General features: G+C 34.9%; 4 protein-coding genes and 2 long non-coding RNA genes across 6 annotated transcripts in view; all 6 read right to left on the reverse strand.

The window, feature by feature from the left end:
* Positions 1-4023: 4023 nt before the first annotated feature.
* On the reverse strand, positions 4024-6551 carry LOC124452002. Its single transcript, XM_047002598.1, has 8 exons — positions 6215-6551; positions 5918-6128; positions 5777-5838; positions 5484-5687; positions 5300-5370; positions 5049-5223; positions 4691-4818; positions 4024-4088 (listed from the first exon to the last, which is right to left on the reverse strand). The coding sequence occupies exons 1-7, from the start codon at positions 6549-6551 to the stop codon at positions 4715-4717; spliced, it is 1164 nt and encodes a 387-aa protein (XP_046858554.1). The 3' UTR covers positions 4024-4088; positions 4691-4714.
* A 2333-nt stretch (positions 6552-8884) lies between these two features.
* On the reverse strand, positions 8885-9903 carry LOC124451829. Its single transcript, XR_006950693.1, has 2 exons — positions 9686-9903; positions 8885-9588 (listed from the first exon to the last, which is right to left on the reverse strand). It is a non-coding gene; the product is annotated as an uncharacterized LOC124451829 (long non-coding RNA).
* Positions 9904-10590: 687 nt separating this feature from the next.
* LOC124452004 (lipase-like) lies at positions 10591-11154 on the reverse strand. The gene has a single exon (XM_047002599.1). It carries the CDS (start codon positions 11152-11154, stop codon positions 10591-10593), a length of 564 nt encoding a protein of 187 aa, XP_046858555.1.
* Positions 11155-11373: 219 nt separating this feature from the next.
* Positions 11374-19551, reverse strand: part of LOC124451822 (anaphase-promoting complex subunit 1-like) — a 61109-nt gene continuing 52931 nt past the window's right edge. The window contains exon 15 of the mRNA XM_047002424.1: positions 11374-11439. Within this exon, the coding sequence (XP_046858380.1) occupies positions 11417-11439 (23 nt within the window). The 3' untranslated portion in view covers positions 11374-11416. The remainder of the gene's footprint in view (positions 11440-19551) is intronic.
* LOC124451830 lies at positions 11958-12304 on the reverse strand. Its single transcript, XR_006950694.1, has 2 exons — positions 12066-12304; positions 11958-12019 (listed from the first exon to the last, which is right to left on the reverse strand). It is a non-coding gene; the product is annotated as an uncharacterized LOC124451830 (long non-coding RNA).
* On the reverse strand, positions 14129-16791 carry LOC124451824. The gene is made up of 5 exons (XM_047002426.1): positions 15949-16791; positions 15689-15869; positions 15396-15423; positions 15299-15363; positions 14129-14624 (listed from the first exon to the last, which is right to left on the reverse strand). The coding sequence occupies exons 1-5, from the start codon at positions 15986-15988 to the stop codon at positions 14558-14560; spliced, it is 381 nt and encodes a 126-aa protein (XP_046858382.1). The 5' UTR covers positions 15989-16791; the 3' UTR covers positions 14129-14557.

Genomic DNA, 19551 nt, shown 5'->3' on the forward strand with positions numbered 1-19551 from the left:
TCATGCTAAAATGGGTTCAATATAAATGTGACAAATGTATTTTTACATGAAAAAACGTCAGCAATTTTGTAATAAACGGGCGTCACCTGCCAAAATATTGAACATATTGTAATGAGCTTACCAATTGTGAATACAGCAGCGATACCATTATGATGCAACATGGACATCAGAGATTCCACCATTTCACCTAATGTTAAGGAACATAAAGGCAGGGTTACTTCAGGCCAATGAGTTGCTGTTCTTTCTGATTCCAAGATTGCCTTGACCCATATAATGCTGGTCTCTTCTGCAGTAACGACGACACCATCACCGTTCAATTGCAGGTTTTCGCCCAAAACCCAAACGTCTGAATTTGGTTGTCTACCAATGCAGCAAACAGCTTCGTACGTGTCTCTCACTTCATTGATTCGGCATTTCCTGGAAGCGTTATTTTGTTAAAAGTTCAGGGTTTAAATGATGGGTTCAGGGTTCATTGATGTCAATTTTATTCATGAAGTAACTAGAAGTTACTTCACCGCAAAAAATGGTTAGGCTTATTTCATCTCAACATGAAAGAGTTATCAAAATGACGGGGATAGTTTATCTGATCGAATAATCTGAATTAGTTGATAATTACATTTTGTGAAATGAGGGCGGCAAGACAACGTCTCCAATACAGTGAAAAATTAGAAAAACGAAATACATCTTGAATTATGAAAATAATAATTTCGATAATTTGGTTTACCCAAAATAGTTCTTTATCTGCCACTTGATGAAGCATTTGAATTCATGAGGATCGAAGTCACTTGTCAACACACCTGAACTGTATGATTTATTTAAATCGTCCATAAATTTTGATTGACCTCCAGAGATTGCACCTTTGCTTCGGAAGAAACACAACCTAAACACACACACATTTTTGCTCTGCATGGAAATGATGAACAACAATGACAATATGAAAAATAAGAGAACAAAAAATTCTTGACTTACCTGGACTCTTCACGCAATGAGCAATATACGCGACATTGAAAGCCACTGTCATCGCCTGCGTCAATGTGTTTCAGCAATGACATCGAAAAACTAGTTTTTTCAACATACTCCGATTCTCCATTTTTTCTCCTCACACGAATTCCCATAGTTTTTTCTTGAATTTCAAATTCATAGTCTGAAGCCATATTCCTGCCTAGTTTATAGCTTACCAGAGTTTGTAAGGAAGATGTACCGAATGAAAGATATGTTGAAACGCCTCTCTATATATATGCTAAGGAATTTTTTGTGGTACGCCTCTCGTAAAAAAAGATGCGGCCTCTAATTGGCTGAAAACAATCCAAACAATGAGCGGAAACTGCATGACGTACATTATATTGAACGTCGTACACTGACCAATTCTCGATTTGACGTGAAAATTGGCATTAATGTTGATTGTCAAACTAGTCACATTGATAAGTATGTCATGCAGAAAAAAGGCATTGTTTTAAAACAGACAAAACCTTTAAGTGTAGCTAATTGTTGAACAAATAGATGAGTGTAAGAAGGATTTGTTTACAAATCTAGTGCACAAATAAAACACCGGTCTTTCTTTATACTATACAAGGATGTGTGAATTTTCACCAAGTTTAATATTTCAAATGCATGGCAATATTTCTTTCACGTTTTCCATGCATTGTTTTAAGATTGATCATGAATGTCTTTGCTGTTTCTCTAAAACATGAGTGCTCTTTGAAGAAATTTCTTCAAAGAAAAATGATTTAGCTTTTAACATTCCTTGTGGCAGCAATGAGTTCTCACTTCCTTTGAAAATGAAACGTCCTTCAAGTGAAGTACATCCATTTGAATTTCATGTATATTGGGCATAATACAAAAGTGTCACATTTTGACGAAAAACATGCACCAGCTAATAAAAAACATAAGTATTGTGATGCAGTGTGACAACCAATCTCTTTGTAGCTACTTCAAGTTTTTATATAATTTTCAGTCATCTTAACGTTTAAACTTTTATACTTAAGTGTTTTTTCTCCTTAAAATGATGTTTTTCCAGCCACAGTAATAAAGTTCAACAATTTTAATGATGCATGATAATGCATCTTCCGTTATCTTGTCCATGCATTTATTGACAATTGTTCAATAATGAAAAGGCGCATAAAATATTCATGTCATTTATAGCTGTTTTTCGTCAACATGTGACACTTTTGCACTCTGACTAATATAAAGGAAATTCAAATGGTACTTCACTTGATGGACGTTTAACACTCTCAGTGCAAAAGCATAAAAATACTTTCAGTGTTCTATTTGTGCTCTTCAGATTTTGAAACAATTCCTACTTACATTCATCTATTACAACATTTACCCTCAGAGATTTCCTCTAATTTAAAAGAATGCTTTTTTATGCATGATATACTTATCAATTTGACTAGTTAAGCAATCAACATTAATGCTTCATATTTCTGCATTGATTTGCAAACATCTTTTTCGTACATTATCATAGTGCTAGCTTGGGTTTTAGCTAATATCAAAAATTTGATCAAAAGAAAATATTCATGATGTTGGAGCTTGTGTATGTTTTTGAAAGATATGTTCAAATTATGTGTAATATGACCAATATAAAAGAAATTTAATTCAGTCTGCCAATAATTTTGATTTTTCCTGTCAATTAAAAGAGAAAAGTATTCAGTATGTAATTCACTCTAAATAAGAAAGATTGCATCACAGTTTAAAATAAGCTATAAAGTTTTGTAAATTGCAGAAGTATATCAATTTGAGTTAAGGCACCATTGACATGTAGAAGGTATTCTTTCAATTTTTTAATGTCCAGGAAACAGTTATTACGACATGGTCTCTTGATTCTGTTTGAAACTTAAACCTGTACCAGACACCGATCCTTGGTAAATTAATTAGACATTAGTTACATATAGTAATAGTTAAGGTTCTGTCGAAGTTGCGGAGGAACTAACAGCAAGTGGTCACTAACTGGCATATATGTACATATTTTAATTGAACGTTTAATAAAACTTGATTTTTAATACTAATGTTGTATGTTTTATTCAATATAACTTGTTGAAAAACTAGGAATTTTGATGAAATTGTTCAAAGGAATGCTTGATTATATTTAGAGATGAGACAATTCGATTAATAGACGATACCTAGCGGGGGGGGGGTGATTTTCGAATGAACATTAATAGTCAAAACAGGTTAATCGAAACGCAATAAAATGATAAAATAAAATTTTAAAGAAATGAAGGTTGAATGAACCACGCAATTCAATACTAGTAAAAATGACTATTATTTGTTTGTTGTAGATAATCGACCATGCATATATAATTGCTCATCTCCAATTACAGATACGTAAATAAAAAGGGAATGAATTAGCTTTCTGTCTTACGAACGACTGGTAAAAGAGGTTTTTTACCAGTCTTATAGCATCTAACAGTATATTTGTTTCTGTGCTTTACTATTCTATGTAAGTAAAACAAATGATGTACTTTGGGCATAGCACACAGTATCTTCTTAAACCTGGAAAGCCAGACGAAAGTCTGTTCAGCAGCCATTGTATTTCCATTTGGGATTTCAGTTTTTAAAGGCAAAGGATTGTATTTCTCCAGGCATTTCTCGTCTTTGTGATTTTTGATATGAAGGCTATCAATTATTTTACGAATTGACAGCCATGCTTTATCCCATGGTTGAGACCATGGCAAAACTTTTCGCTGCTTGTAAGCCATCTAGGTGGCACATGTTGTCATATGAAAAAACGGAACTCCAATTCATTGGGTTGATTTCCTTTAACATAATGCGCAGCCAAGAAAGAGTTATCAAAAACACTTGAGAAGGGCTTTCAGATCTGAAAAAAATTAATTGTTATGTAAATGTATAATAAATACAAAGTTTTTCTGAAGATGCGCTTTTGTCAAGCATTCTCTGTGCTTACCTATAAAGAGGACTCCATTTATCAATTATTCCTCCTCCTCTAACTATAAACAAATGCCCTCTTGACCACTTTTGAAGTCTTTGTTTTCCCCCAGTTTCCTTATTGCATTTTGTTTTTGTTGGTTCAACACAATCTCTTAAAATAGCTTTAATTGCATCTGGCTCATTATTAACGAACTCAGCATTGCCTATATGGTACAAATTAGCGTTAGCACTAGTTATGAATTGTGTTTAGAAACGACACACAATACACTGCTTTGTTGTTCCATGCATTGTTCAAAAAGAATGAAACACCTACACAAGGCTTTCTAAGTTCTAACCGACAAGAAATTTGTCAAGAGATTTGGTTTTCATTTACAAAAGAATGACTTTGAGGCTTGAGGCCTGAAACTTTTGACGCCACACTTTTATAAACATTGAAAGTGCGAGAAGGCAAAGAAAAACGCAAAATCAAAATAATCCAAAGTAACAATTTCCCCACCATCACGCGTGCATGTATAACTATAATCCAAATGCTGTCATAAAAAGTTATTTTTCTATCTTAAAAAAATAATAAGTTATTAATTATCGGTACCAATGTATTGAAATTTCATCATATATATAATATGGATGAGGTTAAAAAAATTCAAATTCATGCCGTCATTCACAAACCTGCTTTATAACACACTGTCATTAACGACCACTTTTACGTTAGTAGGAAAACTTAGGTTTCACTGATATATTACTATATTAGCTACAATGTAAAACTGTTTTTCATATTGTGAAATAAACAAATTTTAGACAAATATACCTTGTGACTCCACAACACTATTTCCTACTGGAAAAGTGTCGTCATCTTTATCAAGCTTTCCCAGTGTTTCGTCCATTTTGACACGTCATTGTTAGAAAGCAGACCTGTGTCGTCAATCAATTCTTCACCTATAAAATAGAGTAATTCTTTGTAGTAATTTTCTGTCAGCTCTGTAATACACATATCATTGAGATAAATTTAGAGAAAGGGTACCAATTTCCTGCAAAATACTATATACCAAAGCAAGAGCAGTTGTGATTAAGTGTAAAAGCTCTGTTAATGTATCTCGAATTGATCATGAAAAATCGGACTTTATTCTCAAGCATGATTATAGTCATGACAATTTTGGAGTACATACCTATGTTACTTGGCTTCACACCACAATATCTTAAAAATCCACGCACACTAGTGGGTACATTAGGGAAGTTTTTTTCCAAATATTGCACATGCTGTTCGCAGAATGCCTTTCCATGCTGAGGCGACTCAGTGCATACATTGGGATAGTTCAGCAATGGAATACCTTTTACAAAATTCTGAAAACAATTTCATATAATATTATTAAGTTACGAAAAGCAAAGGAGTAATTTTATATAAAACTAAGATAAGTACCTTTCTACGCATCATGCAATGAGGAAACATTAATTTCCATATTCCATCGGCAACCCATAGCCTTCCACATCCTATAAGTTTGATTACGAAAATATCTTAGCCTGATGAGAATCACAGCTATTTTCCAATAGAATATATTTATAGCTTTTAAACTAATTTTAAAATACAATTGCATCTAACTTACCGCGCTCTTTGCAAGTATCAGAACAATCATCTGATGTATGCTCGTACAAACTTCTCGCCCTAATTTTGTCGATTTGTTCTAGAACCCTAGAAGAGTCCCCATCTTCTTTAAGCAAACCAAAAAAGTCCAGTTGCCCCAATTCCCTCAACTCATTCTCCATCTCGCCGACCCAAAATGAAGCAGCAACTTGTTTCTCTCCAAAATCTTTATATAAAACGCAAATAATGCTTACCATCAAAAACTGTAACAACGTGATAACAGTAATACAGATCTACAACATATCGTTCTCTTACTGCCATTGTATACTTCATTAAACGCTTCAGAAAAACCGTTAAATGATACCCACGAATGACAACTATAGAAAACATGTTTCATTTGTAAAATCTACTTGCTATTTTAACATTAATTAATCAAGTGATTATATTGTAACTTACGCGAGTGACAGCTGCCACTGAAGCAAAGTTGAATCAACAAAACAGAGATCCGTAGCCTCGATCATTTTTCTTTGTTCGGGATATAACATCCAGCCATCTTTCCCATTACCGTACTTGGAATATCCATAAAGCAAATTACAGCGATTGCATCTAAGCGAAACTTTCACTCCATCGGTAGTTCCAGAAAGATCGTGTACCTGAACTTTACTGGCTTATTGTAGCTCACAAGATCATGGTTGCACTTAATACATTTGGAGCATGGAGGTGTAAATACATGCAACTTCCTATCGGTTGTACTAGGAACTTTTAATTTAGAAGCGGACTGTAAAAGAACATTTACATCTTCTTCTTCTAAATTGGGACATACCAAAGCCAACACTTCTTTACGTACATTCACGGGGAGTACAAGCAAAGAAGACGCAACATTGGCAATAGAGCACACAAGTGACAACCCATATTTCAAAACAAGAACAAACAGAATTACATCAACATTTAGATCATTGCAGACTTTCAAATTAATAGATTGGATATCACTTAATATCCTCGACCCCACATATTCTTGATGTAGTTCCTCGTTGACATCTTTTCGCAAATCGTCAACCGATTGACAATTGTTACGCCTGCGCTTCGACATATTTTCAGCTTTTCCTAGTCAGAAATGATTTCGGCTTTCCCCAGTGATCCAGTGAGAAATGACTTTGGCTTTTCCCAGTCAGAAGTCATGGGAAATACTATTATTATGCATATTAAGCAATCTCGATTGCAATTGGCTAAGAACCTACCTACACTGCTATAGGTGACATATCATATAATTGTCCATGCAAAATTGTAAATAAAAAAGTATAATGGCAGACTCTTGCTCGATATTTGCAAGCGTTTTGCAAACTTTTTTCGCTCGAATTATTGAGTATTAAGACGTAAAAATAAACGGAATGGGTTAAATTGTCAGTGAGGAGAGTTTTCATCGAGTATTTTCGGGAGAAAGACGAATGCGACACTGCGGACATTACGTCATTCGAGTGTGATAGTGTGATGTCGTGTGATGCATCACAATATTGCTAGCCAAAGTAGCAAAAAATATATCGCGCATCAGATGCTCGGCGTTGGCACCACTTGTTTCACTTTTTTTTCGCCCACATGACGGGCAGTAGACAAAGCTGTCTTCTAATTTATACCCACAAAAGCAACAATACATTTTGCGGGATTTTGTGGCGTCTGAAGGAGTTAGCATGCAAGTTTGTCGGAAATGAGAATACCACTCAATGGAGAATACCAGAGAATACACGTGTGTGCTTTGGTTGTTGAAAGCAAGCCAAGTTGGGAACATGTGCCATTGACACCTAACGTCCCACATAATCCATAATCTTTCCACATGCAACTTTGTATTTTGTATTCAAAATATTTTAGTTGATTTTACATTTCACGCAAGTGAAAGATTTAGTAGTGTTTTTGACAGCTTTTTGTCGCGTATTATTCAATAATTAACACTTAATAAACCTTATTTACTTGTATCTAGTAGTTTGATTTGTGTTATGATTATTTTGTTGGAGATTTATAATTTTTTTACGCACTTACATATTTATTCGTGTATTGCACATACGGGCCACCATAGATTTTTCATGTAGTACAATAACACTTCCATTGTAGAGAAGTTGATTTAAGTAGCTAATATCGCCACATGAAAAGACAAAACGTCATGATGACAAGAATTAACGAAATGAACTTTAGCTTTTTCCATAATCCTTCTAAATTAATCCATACTCCATTTATTTTATATTGAAAGATAATTCGTCCTAATATGATCGAAAATGCTTCCTATTACGCGTGTGACATCTTCGTTTGGATGTTTGTTTGTGGGGTGTTCAACGTTTTGGCTTCGACCGACACAATAAATTTCCCCCGCCTAACAATGACTTAAAGAAAAAAAGGTTTACTTTATCGAGCATTTGCTGTTTCAGTGGTTTATTCGTGACAAAAAATTCAATGTGTACTTTGCAACGTGGGCAACCCTTGTATGATTTACAACAGGTAATATCACTAACAATTTGTTGTGTATTGTAACCTGAGTTTTTATGTTTACTTTTACGAGTCCTGTTGAGAGACAAACTCTACCAATTGTGCAAACTTGCACAAAATGTTTTTCCTCTTTGGTGTTGATACACTCCATCACGAAATTTTCTGATGATTATTATTTCAAAGCGAACTAACACCATTTGCAAGGTGTTTGACCTCTTTGATCTTGATAGTTTCCTTTGCCACATTTTACAGAATATGATGGAAAATTTATCCAAGGACAATGACCAACGGGTACTTAACGATTAAGCTGTGAACTGATAAGCCAGAATAAAGCGTCTGCTTAGCAAAAGAATGAAAACCATCGTCTTTTTACGTCGAAATCAAGTAAGACGCCCCAAATTGTATAATTCTTGGAATTTATATTCTCTGAAGTAAAGTAACAGCAATTGATGTAACTGAAACAAACTCAAACTGGTACCAGAACGTCTCTTGCATGCAATTTAAAGCAAGATTGTTTTACAAACAGAATTAACTGATTACAAAAATGAAGGTTTTAGAGTTTCTAGCCATTGAATTGTTTCAAAATTCGTCAGATCAAATTATATAAGAAAGAGAAATATACAGCGATCATTTTGAGCATATAGCTATTTGATTGAATTCGATGAAAACTCTCGAAATTATACACCGATAACAGTTTGTTTAAAACCGTCATTTTGTCAAGACCAGCATTTTATTTCACACTCGAATGCACAAAGACGGAGGCTTTCTTTCTTTCGTGAGAGCAGACTACCCACAAAATGTTTGTCTGAAACAATGAGTGCGCGATTTTGCCAAATGTGATTGTTTCATTGGGTTCATAAACCTTGGTGTTGAAAGTGATGAATGATTATTTAATTAACAATAGTTTGGTCGTTGGAAGAATTGAAGTATTATTTAAATTGTATCAGCAAGTTTTGTGGAAAGTCTTTAAATTCTTTATTAACAACAATGATCAATCATTGAAGCTACTCATTTAAATATTTATCAAAGTTAACCTACATCATACTAAAAAATTGTTTTACAGTAAAAGATAAAACATTGAAAGAAACAAACTCAAGGGTCTGTCATAATCTTTCGACATTAATCTTTACCTGATTTTTTTTATATTTTAAGATAATTTTTCATAAGACGATCGAAAACCTTATTCGTGCATGACACACATCTGCCTTTTCAGGCTATTCATGGCACTTATTTTCACCAATGAAATGGATTTCATTCCCAGCATGCCGATATTGTCTTTTAGGAATCATCACAACAGGGTCTTTCTTGTACGTCACTCTAAGATTTAATCCTATCACAATTCTGTCGGCATATTGTGCAAATTCTTTGTTTCTAACCCGAGGTACGCCAAAGGTTATTAAATCGACAGGATATCCAGCATTGACCAAATCAACAGCTGCCAAATTTGCCATTGCTCCTCCAAGTGAATGACCTGTGACTAAAGCTTTCTTGGGATGTTTTAGATACAAAGCGTATAAGTCACTAAGCATTTGGTTTTTCAGTGGGCTATAAGAATGAAAGAATCCAATATGTACCCTGCAATTTTGGCATTCCCTACTATATGACCTTTTTCAGGTCTTGAAATTTCTATACCATTCGAGAAGGCGGTTGGAACCCTGAAATGATAGCTACAACGATTACATTTTGTCTGTTTTTGACAAAACCTTTCATCCTGCCATTTGTCAAATAATTTGGAATGATAACTATGCTTACTCTGATTGTAGGCGTCATTTGATTCAATTGCAGCAAAGCGTATTTTCGACGGATGTTGTGGAGTTCCATAATTTTCCTTTTTGGGTCGACCAACTTGTCTATCACAAGCTGAGGACATATAAACCTGCAATAAGAACACCATGCTTAACAAAATATAAAAATCTTCAACTTTCTAAGACGTGTACCAAAATTTATTATAACAATCAGAATTAACAGCAATTGATCTAACGCTCTATTGCTTGGAACGAAGTCAAACTGGTACCAGAACGTCTCTTGCGTGCAAGATTGTTTTACAAACAGAATTATCTAATTACAAAATTGAAGGTTTTAGAGTTTCTAGCCATTGAATTGTTTCAAAATTCGTCCGATCAAATTTTATAAGAAAGAGAAACATATAGCGATCATTTTGAGCATATAGCTATTTGATTGAATTTGATGAAAACTCTCGAAATTATACACCGATAACAGTTTGTTTATAACCGTCATTTTGTCATGACAGGCATTTTATTTCACACTCGAATGCACAAAGACGGAGGCTTTCTTTCTTTCGTGAGAACAGACTACCCACAAAATGTTTGTCTGTAACAATAAGTGGGGATTTTGTCAAATGTGATTGTTTCATTGCGATCATAGACCTTTGTGTTGAAAGTGATAATGATTATTTAATCAACAATAGTTTGGTCTTTGGAAGAATTAAAGTATTATTTAAATTGTATCAGCGAGTTTTGTGAGAAGTTTTTAAACTCTTTATTAACAACAATTGAAGCAATTTATTTAATTATCTACCAAAGTTAACCTACATCATACTAAAGAATTGTTTTACATTAAACGATAAAACATTTTAAGAAACAATTTCAAGGTTCTGCCCTAATCCTTCTACAGCAATCTATTTAACTTCATTTTTCTTATATTTGGAGATAATTTTTCATACAATGATCGAAAATGTTTGCTCTTAGATGGCACAAATTAACCTCGGCTGGGTATTCATGGCATTTATTACGACCAATGCAATGAATTTCTTGCCCAGCATGTCGATATCCTATATTAGGAACGACCGTAACAATGTCATTCTTGTACGTCACTCTAAGATTCAATCCCGTCACAATTCTGTCGACATACTGTGCAAATTCTTCGTTACCAACCCTAGGGGAGCCAAAGGTTATTAAATCGACAGTATATCTAGCATTGACCAAATCAACAGCTGCCAAAGTCGCCATCGCTCCTCCAAGTGAATGACCTGTGACTAAAACTTTTTTGGGATGCTCTTGATAAAAATTGTTGACTTTTTGAAGCATTTCGTCTCTCAGCGGGCTATAAGCCTCGAAGAATCCAGTGTGTATTTTGCATCTTTGGCAACCCGAATATCTTTGTTTGAAGAACTTGAGATTCCTAAACCAGTCCAGAGGGCCGTCAGAACCCTGAAATGATACAACGATCACTTCCCGGGTGTTTTTGACATAACCTTTCATCCTACCGTTTTCAAATAATTGTGAATCATAACCATATTTACTCTCCGTGTACGTTTCATTTGACTTAATTGCAGCAAAGCGAATTTTCACGAGGTGTCGTGGTGCTCCATAAATTTCCTTGTTGGATATTACAGGTCCAGTTGAAAGACAAAATGTACAAAGTGGGCAAGTTATGCATGATATTTTTCCTCTTCGATTTTGATATGTTCCTTTGCCACATTGATAAATTCTACCAGAATGACAAAAATGACCAAAGGGTGCTTCACAAGCTGAAGACTGATAAACCTGCATGAAGAACATCATGTTTAACAAAAGTATGAAAAAATTCATCTTTTCCTTTGAAATCAAGTAAGACGTGTACCAAAATGTATATAACAATCAAATTTTTATCCTCTGCACGAAGCAACAGTAACTGTTCTATTTATATTCTCTAAATATCGGGATATTTTTTAAAAAAAATCTCATATTGTGACAGGTTCATTAAAAAAAACCCATTACTGTATGAGTTTCGCATACTCGACATACCCTTTAAATTTGGTGACAGGTTCATAAAAATCGATAAAATGGAAAATAGAGAATCTGGAAGTTGGAATATTTTTGTGTTAAATCATAAAGTAGTATTTCTTTTTGCGAGTTCTAAAGACGCGTTCAATTTGCAATTTGAACATCTTCATTCACGTACACATGCTACAACTTGTGCATTTCTCCATTAGTTATCAACCACTAACAACCGTCAACGTGCATAAAAAGCCGTAGTCTCAGTTAAAAAATACAGATTACATATACAGAGAAACTAACATCTCATAAATAAGTGTTGAACTTTTACATAAATAAGTGTTGAACTTTTATATAAATAAGTGTTGAACTTTTATATAAATAAGTGTTGAACTTTTATATAAATAAGTGTTGACCTTTTAAAAATGCCTTTTTCAACTGAAAACTTTACGCCCTTCTGCGGCATATTTAAAACTACGTTTACATTACACCGGAGCGAAAAGTGACGGCATATTTTTACTGCGTTTACACTGACCGTTTAAATTCCGCTACAGGTTGGGTGGTGTTCACACATAATGTCTCTTGCTGTCAAAATTAGTTAGTTGTTTGTGAAAGATGGCGCCGTTTGTTATTTGCATATTACTAAATGTTTATATCAACCGACATAAGTCATAAAAAAAACATTTATTTTCAATAATTACAATGGAATCAGTCATTAAAAGCTTTCCAAAACATAAAATAATTACCATTTGCAATTATGCGCCACAACACGGTACGAATTATTAAATAGAACAGGTATCTAAAGAGTTGCGAAATATTAATGACTAACTGTTTACAAGACAATGCGTAGCGCTCCGTTTTCGTTCGACCACGTTTAGAAAGTGTGTTCATATCGATCCGGAAAAGTGACGTTTTCAAACAATTCCGCTCCGGCGGGGTATAAACGCAACACGGTTTCGTTACTTCTTTGCGCCGTATTCAGACCGACCGGAGTAGTGTAAACGTAGTCTGACTGTGGTGACTATAGCATATTTCATGTTGAGTTGCATATTTTAACTTGTGATTAAAAACGTCGCATCAAATTTCAAAAAAGGCACGACATGATACATGTCGTTATGTAAGCTACACATGCAGGCTATAAAAGAACATATACTCCATGCATGTACATACTATTCATGCTACAAACACCATTTACCCTACATACAGCCTACTACTATACACATTATGCACACCAGGGGCTGGTTGCATGAAGCCTGATAGCGTTATCCATTGGATAGTGCATTTTTCAAACTTGGTAAAAAGTTAGTTATATTTTCTTTACGATGATGAAATTTTTTAATTCTAGAACCAATGGATAACGCTATCATAGCTTCGAGCAACCGGGCCCAGATACTCTACATAATATACACACTATACACATTATACACACTATACACACTGCTGCCTATAGACACACTATACACACTATACACATCATATACACTACATATACTATAAACAATATACACACTATATACTGTAAAGGCTTTAAAAAACATATACACTCTATACAATATTTAATACTGTCTGATGATGTCTTGGGAGTCAAGACGAAACGTTACGCTACTAAATAAATATTTCTTTTTATACGTCATTTTTGTATTGAATGGCTCTTTTAAAAGCACCTTGCTGGGCTTTAATATTTGATGGAAGTAAAACAGAATCATTGCAAAAAAAGACATCACAAAATAGTAATTCAAAAGCCTCAAATATTTGTAGATGAAGAAATATATTTTGTCCGTAACCAAGTGATCTAGAATGAGATCAATCGTTTCACTTAATTAGATATTCTTGTTTATATCATCACAGTCACATCTGTCATTAGATTCACACACTTGAACTTCAAGAACCCTCTTAGTACAACTGTTAATGACAAAATTCTTCACTTGAATGTTACAACTATGAAACTTTCTCACATTATTACTATGCCTAGAAACACAAAATTTTGATATAGGGCCAGCCCATTGAGTTCTGTAATAACTGGAGCGGCTATCTCAAGCGCGGCCTTAGATATCTGATGACGCCAAAAAAATGGCGGATTTCGTCCTTTGCCGCTGAGATTTACCGAAATTGACCGCTTTTCCGAAAATTTCACAATTTCCCACTTCCTCCTGAGGAAAGAGTGAGGAAAATGTATGTGTGTATTTGGTATTCGGCAAGCAATTTTTTGATGAAAATCAAGGTAAAAACCTTAAAGTGGTACTATGACGAAAATTTTGCCTCCCGTTTTTTTTTCATAGATTAATAGTGTATGTAAAAAAATCTCTTCTGGCGAAATTTTAGCGCAATGTATTTAATGCTGCTCGAGTTACGTAGCGATAAAACTTGTACTTTAAGAGCCGCCATTAAAATGCGCCATATTTGAATTTTCAAGAAGAAAGGTGCTTGTGACGTCATAGTCTTAACTCGCGGCTGTTTGCAATATAACACTATATACAAATAGAGATATAAAAGGTTGTAAACTCAATTTTTTTAACATGCCTTCAACACGCTGTGTCGTGCAAGATTGCAGTAATACGTCTGATAGAAGTACAGGCATTTCATTACATAAAAGCCCAAACGACGAGTCTTTAAGAAGAATTTGGGTTAAATTTGTTGAGACGAAGCGCGCAAACTTTAATCCGAGTTCGCGCGAAATTCGATTTATGATTTGTTCGAATCACTTCTCGGATGATTGTTTTGAGCGTTTTTTCCATTTGGGTGGTATGACTAGACGGCTCAAACCTGGTTCCGTACCTACTATTTGGAAGAAATCGCCAACACCAACAACGTCAAGAGAGCGGCGTCAGGTTAGCACAAGTTACAACTTGTTAAAGCTATCAAACAAGCATCTTCTGTTGCCCAGACTAGCTGTTTGGAGGGATACCATTCAGTTGTTAATCATTTCGCACCAAAAATGATTCATTTCTCTTATTCTGGCATGTATTGCAGGTAAACTAAAAATCACAGTTTGATAAAATTCAAGACAAAGAATATGTGATAATGAAATAAAGTTAACTAATAATTTTCATTGTAGGTCCATCTTAGCAGTATTACATTTCAACTTTAATTTGCGGAGGGCTAGCAAGACTAATAATAATAATAATAATAATGGACTCCGTCGATTTCGACTATGAGGGTTCCACGAAGTGGAACATCCTGGTTACTTAAATTATAGTGAAGGCAGCTGATCAGACTACAATCACTCGTACCTTTCCCGCAACTACAACGCTGATATCAGCGTGACACATTTGTGACAAGGCTGCAACATTGCAGATGCAGATACAGTCCATCCGAGGACATAGTTTCCTCTACCAAATTTCCCTCACATGGCTTTGGTCAACCCGGGCTAGGTTTACAGACACATTGCCAGATGTGCCACGAGCCGGGATTGAACCCGCGCCGTCTGGCTTGCAACTCACGCAATTAACCATTCAGCCACCCGCCCCACCCCGTCCCCGTCCATACACTTGATGCGAAACTCGTCTTCGGTTCACATATACAAAGTATAAGGAGGGAGAAGGAACTGTACGAAATGTTAGGGTGAAGCAAGACTTCTGTGAGTTTAATTGATGAGCATGAGAAATTAAATGCATGTGTTGTATTTACAAAACACTAATGGATTATTTACCAATTTTGTTGAAGCATATGTTGAAGAAATTTATGACACTTTGCTGAAGACTCCAAGGAAAAAGCTTGAAGAAGTTGAAAATGAATTGAGGAGACACACTCCAGAGCCAATGCACATGATGCTTTCTGAAAAGCAAGCAAAAGTTGAGGCAATTACCTTGTTTCGTTCTCGAAAACGTAGACTTAACACTGACTGTCCCCCCACATGCACAGATGAAGAATTACAAGATTTGCTTGGTACAGGTCAAGAGCATACAGCTAAAAAAAGAAATCCATTGTGCAAAAAATGTGCAAAGCCTATGAAAGGTCACAAGAAGGGCAGTTGTCAATAATATAAATGTATATTTGTAAATTTTGTAAATATACCACCTATGATAGCTTTTTCCATCACCTTTTTACATTGCTATATGTCCTCATCCTCTTCGAATCCTTTGTAAGGAAGACACTTATTGTTCGGAAATGTCGTCCGTATTTTGTTGTAACAACAACAAGGCAGTGGCAAATGTCTGGAGCTGCCTGTAAAGTACCATACAAGGCGCACGACTTGTCTGTACGATACTGCTCGAAAGAACCTATAAATTTCAAAAAGTGAACATAGATGCAGGCGCACAAAATATTATTTTTAGAATTTTCACAAAGAAAAAGGCTTACTCCTCTCTGGTCTTTCGACCATCTCGAAAAACGGTCGCATAACTGCGATGACCTTTGGTCTTTAAAACTAACGAAGCTGCTTGAAGAACAAATTCGTTCAGGCAAACTTCGTTAAAGCCAGGGTGATCCAAAATGCATTTCCTTTCATCGACTTCGAACTGATACATTTTACCACGGCATTGCTCTAATTCCATGCAGCATCGGCACTCTTGAGGGTTGACAACAAGATCCAACGAACAATGGCCACATTCACACCTTTAATATTGGCCAAATTGTATGTTTCCATAAAGTTATCATAGCTAACGGCAGACGATTCAGATCAAAGTAACACACTAAGAATGACATCTTACCAAGAAGAAACATCAACACGGGCATCAAAACGATCTTGCAGCATGTCCTCAACCTGCCGTTCTTCTGCGACTGCAGCTTCGTACTCAGCAATTTCATCGGGCGAAGCAAGCGGTTCAATATTATCGGCAAATGGCAAAATTTCCGAATTAGATTCGTCCGAATTTGCCGTCATGAATTCCGATGAAGAAATCGATGCGTTTGTCTCGATCGAAGACTCAGAAAGCGAGCTAGATCTCGATGAATTTGACATTTTTTTGCTCTATTTATGTATTACTTTGTATACTTTCCAATGTGCGCTTCTTGCTGTGTCAAGACTATGACGTCACAGACCTTTGCTGATTGCAAATATTCAAAATGGCCGATTTTATTGGCGGACATGAAAATTAGACATTGCAAATGCTCATAACTCCCTCGTTATACTATTATTTTTGCTTAAATTTTACGAAAGCAATAATTGATATGTGTTTAAACTATTGAATGCTAAAATCGATGATTTTTTAACGTTGAGTTTTCGTCATAGTACCACTTTAAATTCATAACAGCGAGTCAACTGTGGTTGTCAGTTGTCTGCTCCTACGAGGATGCATTTATAACTATCGACGAAAGACCTATATGTCGGCTACACATGTATGAATGTAGATGTGCGTCGTTTTCTTACCAGCGTCAAACTTATTTGATCGAATAAACTCTTTAGTCTATACAAAAAAGTTTATCATAGTTCATCTCCACGGTTCACGAGAGAGAAGTTAGCTTATTTGTTATCATTGCTATTTTGCTTATTTTCGTGCAATGGGCAATGGCTTTTTTCGCCACAATTGTAGGATTTTTACTTGTTTCTTTAAAAAAGTACATATTAAATTAGTATATAGAAATTACTTTAAAGGACATTGGCAACGAAAATTTTTATGGCATATTTTTGAACCTTTGTGATGTCTAACAACTAAAATAGAAAAATTTTTTCTCAAAAATATTTTGTTGCTGAGATATTTGCAGCAAAAGTTTTATAAATTACGCCATCTTGGATAAAATTTTGAAAAAATTATCTCGAGCGGTAGTGACGTCATTGGCTGGTGAGCAGTCAAAACAACAATACAATATACTTTGTGATTGACTGCGTTACAACACATTTAAAGCGTATTTTACGGGATTTTTTTGCTGTATCTGCCCTATCAATATGAACCTGAAGTGAAGGCCGAAACAAGCGAAGAAAGCGGTTCCGAACAAGAGAGTGAGCAGAGCGACTTGTCCTCGTCGGAGGATGAAATAATTGCTGAATTTGAGAAAGCAAATGCTTGGCGCCTTCAAAGTTTTAGTTGGTGTAAGTGTGGACATTGTACTTTGTCAAAAAAGGCAATCGAGTGTTTTTGTTGCCACGAAACAGCACTTGAATACGATGAGTATGAGGTTTTGCTAGGCCAAACAGAAACTCAAGGATAAATTGCTTGACAACACACCAAGAATTTAGGGACAATATGCTCTCAGAAAGTGTGTTAAAGATAGACGTGTGTCAACATCTTGAAGAAAACTGGCCCCTGTCTGATGAGGATCTAGAGAGAATACACAAGCTGTATCGATTAGTCGCATATCAAAGATGTTCTAGGTGGATTTTTTAAATTTTGGGGAAGAAACATCGAAGACCATTTCCTGCTTGTGTTTATACAAGCATACAAAAAGGCTTCGCGTCACCAGACGGACTTTATACACATTTTAATTACGCATGTTATCACGAACGACCGTAAAGTTAGTCTTAGACAGACGCTCTTTAATGTTCTTTGTTGTTATCTGCAATTGCGATGCCATATCATTGTCAAAGGATTGTCACGGACTGCGCAAAAGCAAAATGCATGAGTGATCCACCCAAAACTTGTATTCATTCATAAGTTATAAAGTTAATGGAAAAGTGTACTTGTACATTGTGCACGCAAACACGCACGTAAAACATTACGGATAAACAAACTCTAAAGTCAAGAACAAAACATAGCGGCTTAGAGCTTATCACCTACATAAAACTACATAATCTTTCAAAGACTCTTATGTATACAAATAATAAATTAAATGTATAAATCATTTGTTGGTCACAGGTTTGTAATATGGGAAAATGAAATATTTCTATTGCACGAAATGTGCAGTGTATAAAACGCGCTTGTTGTTGTCTGGGCTTACACTTGGTATGTCGTCAAAGCCTAGTTGTAAGATCTGCTAAAATAAACGTTTCTACGTCTTATAACGACTAAATATTGGAAAAGTATATAAGCGTGATAAACTACACAACTTTTGTTATTCTTAACAACCGCCGACTGTTGTTTTTGTTTTAAAATTCCGGTGAACAAATGTGCTATATATTATTATAATACTATTATTTTATATTGTGTCATTCAGTGGATACCAGCCGATGACGTCAGTAATTTATTCCGGCATAATTTAGCATAAGGTTTTTTTTCCAAAAATGGCGGATAAGGATTCAACTTTATGTCAAATTTTCTCAACAGCAAAATTCAAAAGAGACACGAAAACACGAAATTAAGTATTCCATATCTATCTATGATAAACGTATGAAAAAAAATTTTCGTTGCCAATGTCCTTTAAGTAACCTTTTTGTGATGTTCTGAAGTGCAACTGCATCAAATACTTGTAAAGTTTTAGCACATTTTGATTTTGTTGTATTGATATATGAATTGGACAAAATGCAAATAATAATCAAAACACTTATGCTTCCAATGGTGTTTATAATTCATTTGTAGTTTTAATACTTCTACCTTTCTTTTTCACTTTGTTTTGTTTTTCCTATATTTGCAATAGAAGTGCACTATAATTTGAATGATTAACACAGTTTTCACCTCAATAATAAATTTCATAAGCAGTTGGTAGTGCATTTTGTTCTCTGAGTATCCACATCTGGTGTTTTGTTCATACAAGAATGATGAAGTGCAAGTAGATATGTCATAGCAAGGCAATAAAACCAAATGAATTACATACCTATAGTGTACTTTTATGCTAGAAGTTTAAAAGCTTTTAGAAATTAGAAAGTTATTGTATTGTATTACCTCTATATCATCAATCTCATGATAAGAAATAAGAAGCAAAAATTTAGAGAAAGCTTTGAAAAGTGAAAACTTTTCTTTAAAAAAGCAGCAATAATGCATATGATAAATCTCCATTCTGTACTCTAATAGGTAAATAAGCTCAAATTTTTCTTAAAGAAACATAAGAAATATATAAGAAATATACAGTACAGTAACTTTAAAGGTTTCA

The sequence above is a fragment of the Xenia sp. Carnegie-2017 genome, unplaced genomic scaffold (assembly GCF_021976095.1).
Source record: "Xenia sp. Carnegie-2017 unplaced genomic scaffold, XeniaSp_v1 HiC_scaffold_24, whole genome shotgun sequence".
Taxonomy (NCBI): Eukaryota; Metazoa; Cnidaria; class Anthozoa; order Malacalcyonacea; family Xeniidae; genus Xenia; species Xenia sp. Carnegie-2017.